This window comes from Thecamonas trahens, assembly GCF_000142905.1.
Source record: "Thecamonas trahens ATCC 50062 unplaced genomic scaffold supercont1.38, whole genome shotgun sequence".
In the NCBI taxonomy this organism is placed as follows: Eukaryota; order Apusomonadida; family Apusomonadidae; genus Thecamonas; species Thecamonas trahens.
Genome location: NW_013657642.1, coordinates 226,545 through 238,542, shown reverse-complemented (window position 1 = coordinate 238,542; position 11,998 = coordinate 226,545). Strand labels below are relative to the sequence as shown.

The 11,998-nt window shown below is 64.2% G+C and overlaps 6 protein-coding genes across 6 annotated transcripts in view; 5 read left to right on the top strand and 1 right to left on the bottom strand.

Moving 5' to 3' along the window:
• Positions 1-443: 443 nt before the first annotated feature.
• AMSG_07956 (uncharacterized protein) lies at positions 444-2,605 on the top strand (the record flags this gene model as incomplete). The annotated part of the gene is made up of 3 exons (XM_013900270.1): positions 444-523; positions 1,004-1,355; positions 1,382-2,605. The coding sequence occupies 3 exons, from the start codon at positions 444-446 to the stop codon at positions 2,603-2,605; spliced, it is 1,656 nt and encodes a 551-aa protein (XP_013755724.1).
• An 830-nt stretch (positions 2,606-3,435) lies between these two features.
• AMSG_07955 (tubulin beta chain) lies at positions 3,436-4,788 on the top strand (the record flags this gene model as incomplete). Its single annotated transcript, XM_013900269.1, has 1 exon — positions 3,436-4,788. One exon carries the CDS (start codon positions 3,436-3,438, stop codon positions 4,780-4,782), a length of 1,347 nt encoding a protein of 448 aa, XP_013755723.1. The 3' UTR covers positions 4,783-4,788.
• Positions 4,789-5,081: 293 nt separating this feature from the next.
• Positions 5,082-6,941, top strand: AMSG_07954 (ABC transporter; the record flags this gene model as incomplete). The annotated part of the gene is made up of 1 exon (XM_013900268.1): positions 5,082-6,941. The coding sequence occupies one exon, from the start codon at positions 5,082-5,084 to the stop codon at positions 6,939-6,941; it is 1,860 nt and encodes a 619-aa protein (XP_013755722.1).
• A 25-nt stretch (positions 6,942-6,966) lies between these two features.
• Positions 6,967-8,286, bottom strand: AMSG_07953 (uncharacterized protein; the record flags this gene model as incomplete). The annotated part of the gene is made up of 1 exon (XM_013900267.1): positions 6,967-8,286. One exon carries the CDS (start codon positions 8,284-8,286, stop codon positions 6,967-6,969), a length of 1,320 nt encoding a protein of 439 aa, XP_013755721.1.
• A 542-nt stretch (positions 8,287-8,828) lies between these two features.
• On the top strand, positions 8,829-10,949 carry AMSG_07952 (peptidyl-Asp metalloendopeptidase; the record flags this gene model as incomplete). Its single annotated transcript, XM_013900266.1, has 2 exons — positions 8,829-9,839; positions 10,038-10,949. The coding sequence occupies 2 exons, from the start codon at positions 8,829-8,831 to the stop codon at positions 10,926-10,928; spliced, it is 1,902 nt and encodes a 633-aa protein (XP_013755720.1). The 3' UTR covers positions 10,929-10,949.
• Positions 10,950-11,772: 823 nt separating this feature from the next.
• Positions 11,773-11,998, top strand: part of AMSG_07950 (uncharacterized protein) — a 991-nt gene continuing 765 nt past the window's right edge. The window contains exon 1 of the mRNA XM_013900265.1: positions 11,773-11,877. Coding sequence (XP_013755719.1) covers positions 11,799-11,877 — 79 coding nt within the window. The 5' untranslated portion in view covers positions 11,773-11,798. The remainder of the gene's footprint in view (positions 11,878-11,998) is intronic.

The window sequence follows — 11,998 nt, the reverse complement described above, 5'->3', positions numbered from 1 at the left end:
GGGGTGGAGGTGGCGTGGGGGGGGGGGGGGCGGTGATGAGATGGGATGGGCAAGGGGATACTGTTGCGTCTGTTGCTTGTTGTCGCTTACTGCTTGCTGCTTACTGCGAGCTGTCGGTTGTTCGAGGACTGCCGATTATTGATTGCTTCACTGGAGATGGCGGTGGGCGATGGCTCGGGCGGTGGCTCGGGTGGGGCGGTGGCTCGGGTGGGGCGGTGGCTCGGGTGGGGCGGTGGCTCGGGTGGCGGTGGCTTGGAGCGAGGCGAGAGTCGGCTGGGAGGTGATTCGCTTGTTTTGCAGGTTGAAGGGGAGAAGACGATCGAGTTGGATCGACACTCCTCGCGCGTCAGTGCATCGAGGCCGGACAACCTCGCGCACCTGACACCGCACCTCGCCCCGAGTCTTGCTGTGTGTCTTGATTTCTGACGTCAATCCGCACCCCCATGGACGACACGTCCGGCTACAAGCGGCCGCCCATCAAGGCCAACCATGCGATCTCTGTCCCCGGTTCCACGGACGCCAGGTACGCACCACCGTTTCCCCTCAAACCACAACCACATGCCAAGGTAGCCCATGCTCTTGGCTATCCAGAGCATCTGCTGCGAGCTTTATACGCTGGGAAGCACTCCCACAATCCCGCACGCCGTCCTCGTTGGTGGCTGGGCCTCTCGGCCCCTGTTTTTCGGTCCCTCGGGGCGAGCGAGCGTTTTTCCACACTCCTGGTATTGATGTGTGGTGGCGAGGGCTTTCCGGGCCGGCATGAGCGGGGTGAAGGCCGAAAAACGAGACAGCATGGACTGGAGAGGTGGAGGGTAGGCAGGCCATGCCAAAGGTGTGGCGGTATGGGGTGTTATGGAGGTCTACGTCCTTTGCGGGTGGTTTGTGAAGACCTGGCGGACGGTGGTGGCTTCGCAGGCGTCCGTTTGACCACTTTTGCACGGCCGTCACTCACTCGATTGATTTCAACGGCGATGCTGTTGTGTATTGGGGGGGAATGACACAGGCGTGGGTCTGGAGCGTCGGTGTCTGTGGCGAGGCAGTCGCCCGAGCTTGACCGTCGGACGACTCCAACGCGGTCGATGTCTCCTGCGCGGCAGCGTGTGTCGCCGTCGATGAACGAGCTGTCGACCATCCTCGGCGTGGCGCGGACGTCGGGCGGGACGGCGCGGATCGGACGGCGGCCATCGCCGCGCGAAGTTGGCTCGTTCACGTCGTCTGCGTATCACTCGGACCTGTACTCGTCGCTGCCGCACTCGTCTGCGGCGCACCAAAAGCCGCGGCCCGGGACGGCGCCGTACCCGAGGCACTCTTCGGCCAAGACCAAGGGAGTCGGTGCGCTGGCGACCGGGGTCAAGGTTCGCGGGGGCACAAGCGGCGCGAGTCGTCGGGGGCGTCTTCGGTGGTCTCGTCGTCCACCGGCACGCCAAACCCGTCGGCGACGTCGCCGGACGACGACGTTGGCTCGGCCTTTTCCGCGCCCGAGCCTGTGGCGCTCGGGCTGGACCCGCCAAGCGCGGCGCGGATGCGGCCGACGCTGCTCTCGCGGACGGCGGCGACGAGCCCGGGCGCCGCCGGGCGGACGTCGTCGCGGGCGACGTACCCGTCGTCGTCAGCGGGCGGCTCGCTCGTGGCCGAGTCTGTCTCGCGGCAGTCTGCGGCTGCCGGCGGGTCCAACTCGCCGTACGGCGACATGCGCTCGCCGCGCTCGCCGCTTCCGGCATCGATGGCCATGGCCTCGCCGCGGACGTCGACGAGCGCAAGCGCGAGCGCGACTGCGACTGCGGTGATGGCTCCAAGCACGCCCACAACTGTGACCGCGGCCGTGGGCCCAGGCGCTATCTCGAGCGCGCGGAGCGACGGCGCGCCCACGGCGCTGATGCAGACGCTGCTTGCGGCGACGCCGTCGGCGCTTGCGGCAGACTGCACCGAGGAGCAGCTTGATCTCATCATTTCCAAGCTCCGGGCTGCGCGCGAGATCACCGCGTCGCAGCGGATGTCGGGCACCGAGGGCTCGCCTGTCCTTGTGACGTCGCCGGTGGCGATTTCTGCGGTGCCGGTCTCGCCGGTGCCGGACGTGCGAGCGTCTGTGGTTGACTCGTACGAGGGGCCGTCGTCGTCGTCGACGACGTCTAACCTCGGCTTGGCGTCGACGGCGCGCTTCCTCAAGGAACAGCTCGACAGGTTCGAGGAGGAGATTGCTCGAGCGCGGCTGACGTCTGCGGGTGTGGCCCGAGCGGAGCCGATGCGTCACACCCGGCCTGTGGCTCCGGAGCCCGAGGCGCGTGGCGGCGAGCCCATCTCGTCCATGGGCGAGCTTTACAACTCGTACTCGCAGCTCTCGACCTCGCCGTCGCGCAACGGCACGTATGCCTTCCGCTCGCGACCGTCCAAGGACTCCGCGACGGCCCGGTCGGGCATCGAGATTGTGCAGGCGCCCGCCCAGCAGGTCACCCGCCACACCGCTCCCAACCCATCGCGCATGTACGACCTCCTTTCGCCGCGCTCGCAGAACTCACCGCGCTCCGCCTTCTCCACTCCCACCTCGCGCCAGTCGTCAGGGCGCGCCTCGCCGGCCCAGCCGCGCCAGTCTGCCGCTGTCAACTAGGTCCGGCCCCAGCCGTCTAGCCGGCTGTACTCCAGCATTGTCACACATCGTAACAAACCCCATGTATCCCACGCTGCGTATCCCTTGACAGTCTGTGGCGTAGCAGCCTGTCACGTTGGGCCAGAGCGGGTCGGCTGCCGGCTACTCGTTTCGGCTAGTGACCGAAATCGGCTGCCGTTGGAATTGCGGCTTCCAAACGAATCGTCTTTGGTAACCCTTCTCTCTCGTACGTTTGTGAAAGCTCAATATATTCGGGGGAGGGCGGGCAGGGCGACAACGCTCGGTGTGGCTGTTGCCCCCGGGTATACGCATCCCCCTCCCCCCAGAAGGTCCACCACGCCTACGCTGTGCACCATAGCCAGTACACTACCCTTGCCTTGTGGGTGGCTTGTAGCCATGTTATTTCGCTCTGTAACCCCCCCTCGTAGGGGCAGCGGGTGGCGTCCGCGGGCGACGTTTTTTTTGCGATGGTAGCCGTGAGCCTCGCTCGGCAGCCACCCCGCACCTCCCCTGCGCACTCGAGAGCGCGAGCGTCAACTTGCGCACACCTCCCCTTGCGGGAGGCGCAGTCAACGCTACCCTCCTCAAAGCCAGTTCAGGCTGCGCGAGTATGTCGTGCAGGTTGCTTTGGCAATGTCTGCGCTGCCGTCCACCGCAATGGTGGCGGCAGCTGTGGTGTCAGCTTTTTGGCGCGCATTTTGGCGCCAAGCGACAAGGCGATTTTTTCCCCTGCGGCGCAGAACGGGGGAGGCACGCGCGCCACTGGCCAACATTTTCAATAGGATTGCTAGACGCTGCACTCACGCAAAACTGGGCACTACAGAATCAACATGCGCGAGATTGTTCACGTCCAGGCCGGCCAGTGCGGTAACCAGATCGGCGCCAAGTTCTGGGAGGTTATCTCCGATGAGCACGGTGTCGACCCGACCGGCACCTACCACGGTGACTCGGACCTTCAGCTCGAGCGCATCAACGTGTACTACAACGAGGCGACCGGCGGCAAGTACGTCCCGCGCGCTGTGCTCGTCGATCTCGAGCCCGGTACCATGGACTCTGTCCGTGCTGGCCCGTACGGCCAGATCTTCCGCCCGGACAACTTTGTGTTCGGCCAGTCTGGCGCCGGTAACAACTGGGCCAAGGGCCACTACACCGAGGGTGCCGAGCTCATCGACTCTGTGCTTGACGTTGTCCGCAAGGAGGCCGAGTCGTGCGACTGCCTTCAGGGCTTCCAGATCTGCCACTCGCTCGGTGGCGGTACCGGCTCCGGCATGGGCACCCTCCTGATCTCCAAGATCCGTGAGGAGTACCCCGACCGGATGATGTGCACCTTCTCGGTTGTGCCGTCGCCCAAGGTGTCGGACACGGTCGTCGAGCCGTACAACGCCACGCTCTCTGTCCACCAGCTCGTCGAGAACTCGGACGAGGTCATGTGCATTGACAACGAGGCCCTGTACGACATCTGCTTCCGCACCCTCAAGCTGACCACCCCGACCTACGGTGACCTCAACCACCTCGTGTCGGCGGTCATGTCGGGTGTCACCACCTGCCTCCGCTTCCCGGGCCAGCTTAACTCGGACCTCCGCAAGCTCGCGGTCAACCTTGTGCCGTTCCCGCGCCTCCACTTCTTCATGATTGGCTTTGCGCCGCTCACCTCGCGTGGCTCGCAGCAGTACCGCGCCCTCACCGTTCCGGAGCTCACCCAGCAGATGTTCGATGCCAAGAACATGATGGCCGCCTCGGACCCGCGCCACGGCCGCTACCTCACCGCTTCGGCCATGTTCCGCGGCCGCATGTCGACCAAGGAGGTTGACGAGCAGATGCTCAACGTCCAGAACAAGAACTCGTCGTACTTTGTCGAGTGGATCCCGAACAACATCAAGTCGTCGGTTTGCGACATCCCGCCCAAGGGCCTCAAGATGTCGGTCACCTTTATCGGTAACTCGACTGCCATCCAGGAGCTCTTCAAGCGCGTCTCGGAGCAGTTCACGGCCATGTTCCGCCGTAAGGCTTTCCTCCACTGGTACACCGGTGAGGGCATGGACGAGATGGAGTTCACTGAGGCCGAGTCGAACATGAACGACCTCGTCTCCGAGTACCAGCAGTACCAGGACGCCACCGCCGAGGAGGAGGGCGAGTGGGAGGACGACGACTTTGGCGACTACGAGCCCGAGTACTAGACGTTGTCCTAGTACCTGTGCCTGCGCTGTGGTTTCTCGCCCGCATGTTGATCTGAATGAATTCTTTCTTTCTGTCTGTGTTGTGTGTTTGTGTCCAAGAAGCTGGCTGCTGGCAAGGTGGGTGTCGGTCGCCAGGTCGCCAGGTCGTCATTGGCTCCCGGCATTGGGCAGGCAGGATGGCGGCGTAGTGGACACGTCTCTCTTGGCTTCCCTACCGCACCCCCCCCCCCCCCCCCCACCACACACACACGTCTTGGAACTGCTTGCATTTTGCAGATTTGCGTGGAGAGAGACTGCTCATGTCGTGTTTCCGCAAGAGCAGCTCGTCACATGCTCGGCTGGCCGAGGGCGACCCAGAGGCGCAGGAGAACGGCGGACGGCGGACGACGCTGCAGCGGCTGGCGGCTGACTTTCAGACGACCAAGCGTGTGGTGCCGTACCTGTGGCCTGCGGGCGAGACGGGGCTAAAGGTGCGAGTCGTGGCCGCACTGGTTTTCATGGCGTTCTCCAAGATCCTCACCGTCATGCTGCCGCTCTTCTACAAGGCAGCGATCGACGCGCTGACCACGAGCCCGCCGACCATGCCAACTGGCATCATCATCGGGTATGGGCTGGTCCGGCTCGGCTCGCAGGCGTTCTCGGATGGCCGCGACGCGACGTTTATCAAGGTGACGCAAAACGCACTGCGGAGCGTGGCGCTTCGGACGTTCACCCATCTCCACTCGCTCTCGCTCGACTTTCATCTCAAGCGCAAGACCGGCGGCGTGCTGCGCGCCATCTCGCGCGGTACGCGCGGCATCTCGACGATTCTCTCGTTCTTCCTCTTTAACATCGGGCCGATCATTCTCGAAGTGCTCTTTACCTGCGGCATCCTGCTGGTGCAATACGAGGGCTGGTTTGCGCTCATCACGTTTGTCACCATTGTGACGTACATTGTGTGGACGCTAGTCATCACCGAGTGGCGCAACAAGTTCCGCCGCGAGATGAACGCCAAGGACAATGACGCCAACGACAAGGCGGTCGACTCGCTGCTCAACTACGAGACGGTCAAGTACTTCTCCAACGAAGGCCATGAGCAGAACCGGTACGACTTTGCGCTGCGCGGGTACATGAAGGCGGCGATTGCGTCGCAGTCGTCCCTGATGGTGCTCAACGTGGGGCAAGCCGGGCTCATTGCGGTGGGGGTCACATCGGTCATGCTTCTCGCGGCAAGACGGGTGGTCTCAGGCCACATGACGGCGGGTGACTTTGTGCTTGTCAACACGTACCTGCTCCAGCTCTACCTCCCGCTCAACTTTCTGGGCTCGTCGTACCGGATGATCAAGCAGGGGCTCGTCGACGTGGACTCGATGATGCAGCTCCTGGACGTTCCGCGCGACGTGGTGGACGTACCGGTGCCCGAGGCGCTGCCGACACCGCTGACGGGTGCGGTGGAGTTTAACGACGTGTACTTTCGGTACCGCGACGATGTTGCGGTCCTCAACGGGGTCTCGTTCGAGGTGCCTGCAGGCGGGTCGCTCGCGCTTGTGGGTGCGTCGGGCGCCGGCAAGTCGACGATCGCGCGGCTGCTGTACCGGTTCTACGACGTTAACAGTGGGGCTATTCTGCTCGACGGGGTGCGAATCGACGAGGTCGACCAGGCGGCCCTGCGGCGGCAGATCGGTATTGTACCGCAGGACACTGTCCTGTTCAACGACACACTCGGATACAACATCCGGTACGGCAACCCACGGGCGTCGCACGAGCAGGTGGTGGCGGCGGCGCGCGCGGCGCAGATCCACGAGTTTGTCGAATCACTGCCCGAGGGCTACGAGACCAAGGTGGGCGAGCGCGGCCTCCGACTGTCGGGCGGCGAGAAGCAGCGAGTGGCCATTGCGCGGGCGCTGCTCAAGGATCCACCGGTGATGATTTTCGACGAGGCGACGTCGGCGCTCGACACCCGGACCGAGCGCGAGATTCAGGACGCGCTGGCTTCGGCGGCGGTGGGGCGGACAACCATCACGATTGCGCACCGGCTCTCAACGATTGTCGACGTCGATCAAATCGTCGTCCTTGGCGACGGGTGTGTGCTCGAGCGCGGGACCCACGACGAGCTGGTTGCCCGCGACGACGGCGCGTACGCCGCGCTGTGGGAGGAGCAGCAGCGGGAGCAGTTCTAGATTGCGGATGATTAAAGGCCAAGGGCTAGGCGACGACAAGCTCGACAGCGCGTGAGGCTGCGAGCACCGAGAGCTCGGGGGAGATGGCACGGGCGTCGAGGGTGAGGCGAGCGAGAGTGCGGCACTTGGCAACGATGGCGATGGCGCCATCGGCGGAAATGCCAGTACAGCGCGAGAGATTGAGTCGCTCGAGATCCGAGGCAACAGCGGCAAGGACAACGACTCCCGAGTCGGTGAGCTTGGCCAAGCCGTGGCAGTTGAGCGAGACAAGCGAGGCAGCAGTGCCCGAGGCGGCAAGACAGCGGAGCAGGGCGTCCGACATGGCGGAGCAGCGGAGAAGATGGAGGGTGGCAAGGGCTGGCAGAGAAGCGGCGTTGATCAGAGCCGCATCGGTCAGTTGCTTGCACGAGCCGAGATTGAGCTTGCGCAGGTCAGGCAGGAGTGGGAGGGCCCCAGCGACGCCAGCGTCAGAGATGTGCGGAAGGCCGTAGAGGGTGAGCTCGACAAGATCGGGGCAGGAGGCGGCGACGACGGCGAGGCCGGTGTCGGTGACGAGCGAGCACTTGTAAAGGTTGAGGCGGACGAGGCGCGGGGTGGCTGGGGCGAGGCGGGTAATACCAACGTCGGTAACCTGATACACCATGTACAGGTTGAGCGAGCGGAGATGAGCGGCGGCTGGGGCGAGGGCTAGGCTGGCCAGCAGAGCATCGGTGACGCCCCAGCAGCGTGAGAGATCCAGGCTCTCCAAGCGCGGCAGCTGCGGAAGCGCGAGAGCCAGGCCAGTGTCGGTCACGTCCTTGCAAGTCGCGAGCGAGAGCGATCGCAGGGCCGAGGTCAGATACGGGGCGCGGGTGACGGCGGCGAGCCAGAGGTCAGCTGCGCCGTCAAAGCGCGAGAGAGCGAGATGACGGGAAAAGCGCACGGTACGCCACAGCAGCGGAATAGATGCCAGCTCTGCGCAGCCGCGAGAGACTTCCCGCATGACGGCGCGCTGACGAAGCGGGAGAAAGCGGAGGATGTGCAGGACGAGCTCTGCCGGGAGCGGAGCCAGATCGCCCATGAGCGGAGGCGGGGCCGGATGATGTGGGAACGAGGGCGAAACAGGCGAGAGCGGCGGAGAGCAACAAGAGAAGAACTCGTCTGATGTCGAATCTATTGACGCCGAGGTGGGAGATGCCGAGCCGGATGTAGCCGATGCCACAGGGGGTGCGTATGCTGCAGAAGCATCGGCTGACCACAGGTCGTCGCAGGTGTCCGAGGCCGAGGCCGAGGGAGTGAACCAGCCAGCCGAGGTGGATGATGAAGAGGTGGAGGGCGAGGGCAAACTGGGTGGGCCAGACGCCATGCCGGGGACGGGTGGGCTGGGCTGGGCTGGGCTGGGCTGGTGGGGTGGGGTGGTGTGGTGGGCTGGTGCGGTCACAGTGTGTCTGGCTGAGACTGTGGCAGAGGAGGGGGGGAGGGGGGGGGGGGGGAGGAGGGGGGGCTACGGACACCGCACTCGGAACAAAAAGAGGTTGGACTCGGCTGGGCTGGGTGTGTAGGGCTGGGTGTGTGTGGCTCGTCTGGCTGTGGTGTTGCGGTGCGTAGCTGTGGTCGTGGTCGTGGTCGTGGTCGTGGTCGTGGTCGTGGTCGTGGTCGTGGTCGTGGTCGTGGCTCTCTGGCTGCTGTGGCTGGCTTTCAGCTGAAGTTGAAGAAGCTTTGATTTTGCTCTCTTCTCTTGTGTGGATGGTGATTGACTGGTCGATGCGGCTATGGATGGTGGCGATAGTGGTGGCGATGGCAATGATGGTGGGGATGGACGAGTGTGTGGCGGCCAAGCTGGGCGATGGGGTGACTTTGCTAGAGGCAAATGAGATGGATCGGTGGATGGCGTTGAAGGTGGGCGAGATGTTCCAGATGGCCGGCTTGGAGGCTGTGGTGTTCACAGTCAGTCGGGTCGATGATGTCGGCGGACGAAGATGGTCGCGGTCGGGTGGAGCCGGCGACCTCGTGTGGCAGCACGAAGGTAGTCTTGTCATACATGCGGCAGCGATCGAGGCCACGGTGCCTGAGCCAGTTGCGGTGGTTGCGGTCAACTCGGAGGCTATACACGGGCGGGTGAGCTGGCTCGACGGGGCGGTGGCTGAGGTGACGACTGCGCGCGGGCTGGTTTGGATTGATCCCAAGGCCGCCGCAGCGCACGAGGCCGGGCTGATGCAGGGCCGTGAGCAAGGACTGGCGCCGCGGACGCTACCGAATGGAATATGTCCCGGTCCGCTGGCGAGTGCCGAGGAGCCTGCGCTGATCGACGTGCTGGTGGCGGTGACAGTGACGGTGGCAGAGAGCATGTCCGAGGCGGCATTGGACGCTCAAGTAGCGCTGGCGGAAGCCGAGGGCAACGCCGCGTTTAAGACATCGGAGGTGCATGCGGTGATCCGGGTTGTTGGCATTCACGTGACCGAGTACCGTGCCACGGGGACGTTCACTGAGACTGCTCTCCGGGTTTACCACGGGAACGATGGGTTCATGGACGATGTGCCCAAGCTGCGCGAGGAGCTGCAGGCAGACATGGTGTCATTGTGGATTGTTCCCAGCACAAAGTGCGGGATTGGGTTCACCATAGGAGGATACTCGGTGGAGGAGGCGGAGTCGGCGTACTCGGTGGTAGCGCTAGAGTGCACCACGACGTGGCTCTCGTTTGTCCACGAGCTCGCACACAACATGGGCGCGAACCATGACGCCATCAACGTGGCGGCAAACACTCTGTTTCCGTTCTCGCTTGGTAACCGCTTTGTGTATGGCGGTGAGCAGCTGCGGACGGTGATGGCGTACAAGCCTGGTCGGCGAGTGGCCTACTTTTCGTCGCCGGACGTGCTGTACGCCGATGCGGTAGCGACCGGATCAGAGACGGCCAACAACGTGTACACACTCAACTGTGGGGCGCCGCTGATTGCTTCGCTGAGGCAAACCAGGGGACAAGGCTGTGGCGATGGCGTTGTTGACGTCAGCAGCGGCGAGGAGTGCGACTCACAGCCATGCTGTTCATCACAATGCCGCTGGCTGGAAGCCGAAGCGCCATGCGGGGTGCTAGATGCGCTCACATGTCGAGTGCAACAGTGCTCAGTGAGCCACAAGTGTGAGACGGTGGTCCTGGCCGACGGCGAGGCGTGCGACGATGGCCTGGTGTGCAACGGGCCGGAGGCGTGCTTGGCCGGAGTTTGCACCAACCTCGGTGCTGCGGTCACATGTCCGGCACCGCCCGGCACAAACTGCCCCTGGCGCTGCTCCGAGACGCTCGGCGGGTGCGTGGCCGATGCCGGCGCCGCATGCGCTCGCCAAAGCAACTCGACGTGCATAGACGGCTTGTGCGACGCGGCTGGGATGTGCGTCGCGACGGAGAATGCGCTGCCGTGCTCGTGTGGCGATGATGCAGGAGCCTGCTGTGGCAGCGTATGCGAGCTGGAACCAGTGCCAGTGCCTGTCGATGGGGTCCTGGACACGTGGACCGGTGGCGGACGAAGCGCGGTCCGGGTGAAGCTCGGCTCTGTGGCGGACATGGCCGAGCTCTGGATCTCGCTAGATCCGACAACGGCAAAGCCCGCGGTGCAGGCTGTGCGTGACGACGAACCGAACACCCGAAAGACACTCTCTCCAAAGCGAGCGAGCAGCCTGGTGAGCTCGGTGGCGTTTGTCGTCGCGCCACCGGCTGGAGGCTGGGCAAGCTGGGAGACAGTGGAGATCGGCGTGGCTGAGGTCCTGGGCGCTGACGAGCGGGTTGGGATCCGCATCGCTTTCGGGTCGGAGACCGGAGCAGGAAGCGCGAGAGCCGATGGTGAGGGCTGGGTATTTGTAGTCGTGGTCATGGTGTGCATGGTGGTGGTGATGGTCTCGGCAACGGCTGTCATCGTCGGTCGGTTGACAGCGCAGCGGTTTGTGGTCCGGCCGGCGGCGTATCGGCTCGTCGAGCTTGGAACCAGCGGCTGCAGCTCGGATTTGAGCTCAGAATGATGAAGCATTGCGCGCACGGTCGCTACGTAGCACGATGAGCTAGCGCGAGTGTATTTGTGTGTGTGGTGTGGGGGGGGGGGGTCGTTGACTGATGACTCTTGGCCCTTGGACAAATATGGGCATCGCGCAAGCCGCGCTCCGCGACGCTCCAGAGACGTCGCAACGTCCATGGATTGTTGTAAAAGAGTAGCTCCTGAAACAAGTGTGTTATTGGCTGCCACAACAGAACACAGTCGGCGATGCAGAGATGGACGCTGCACGCGGTGCAAAAGGTCCGCAGCCGTGATCGCTTGCCATGAAGCTTCCGGCAGGCGAGGCAGTCGCGTCGCACGGCGGCTTGTTGGGAAAGTGGTGTTGACGAGCAACCGCTGCAGAGGGTCGCTTCCGCTTGCGCGACGGCGCGGACTTGACCGGCAAGCTCGTCCATCGCAAGACATCCTCGCGCTCTCCCGTCCGGCCGCTGTGGTCAACCCTGTGATGCTCTCCTTCCCGGTTGTCGGGGTCGTCAACAACAAGCTCCGCACCGTCCGCGCCCGCCGATCCGGAGGAGCGGCGCCGTACGGCACCTCGCGCGCCTCGCCCATGCTCCCAGGCGTCCGTCACCGCGACGGCAACTCGGGCATCCTTCAGGCGGGCGTCTACGTGTCGGCCATCACGTGCGGGCGCGCCTCCCACGTCAAGCCGCAGGCCAAGCAAGCGTCGCGCAGCGTCGGCCGGTGACCTGGAAGTCAAGCATCATCGGGTTGCTCACGTTGAGACGCGCGACAACGCGTCCGAACGACCGTACCGCTAAAGGTTTGGTGCTGGTGGTGGGCCAAGGCGATTGTGACCCGGTCCCGACCGGAGCCACCCGACTCGCGAGACCTGGTCATGGCCAACTCGAACATGACGGGCATGGGCACAACAGAGGGCGGGCCCGAGTTCCTTGAGGTGCAAGAGAACAGTCTTAGTATGTGCATAGTGTGGCAGGGAAGGGCCAGGTGAGGAGGTGGCATGATGGCGGGGGTGGGTGGGGGGGTGGGGAAGATTGTGGTGTGATGGCTGGCAGGGAGTGAGGGGGGTGGGGGGGT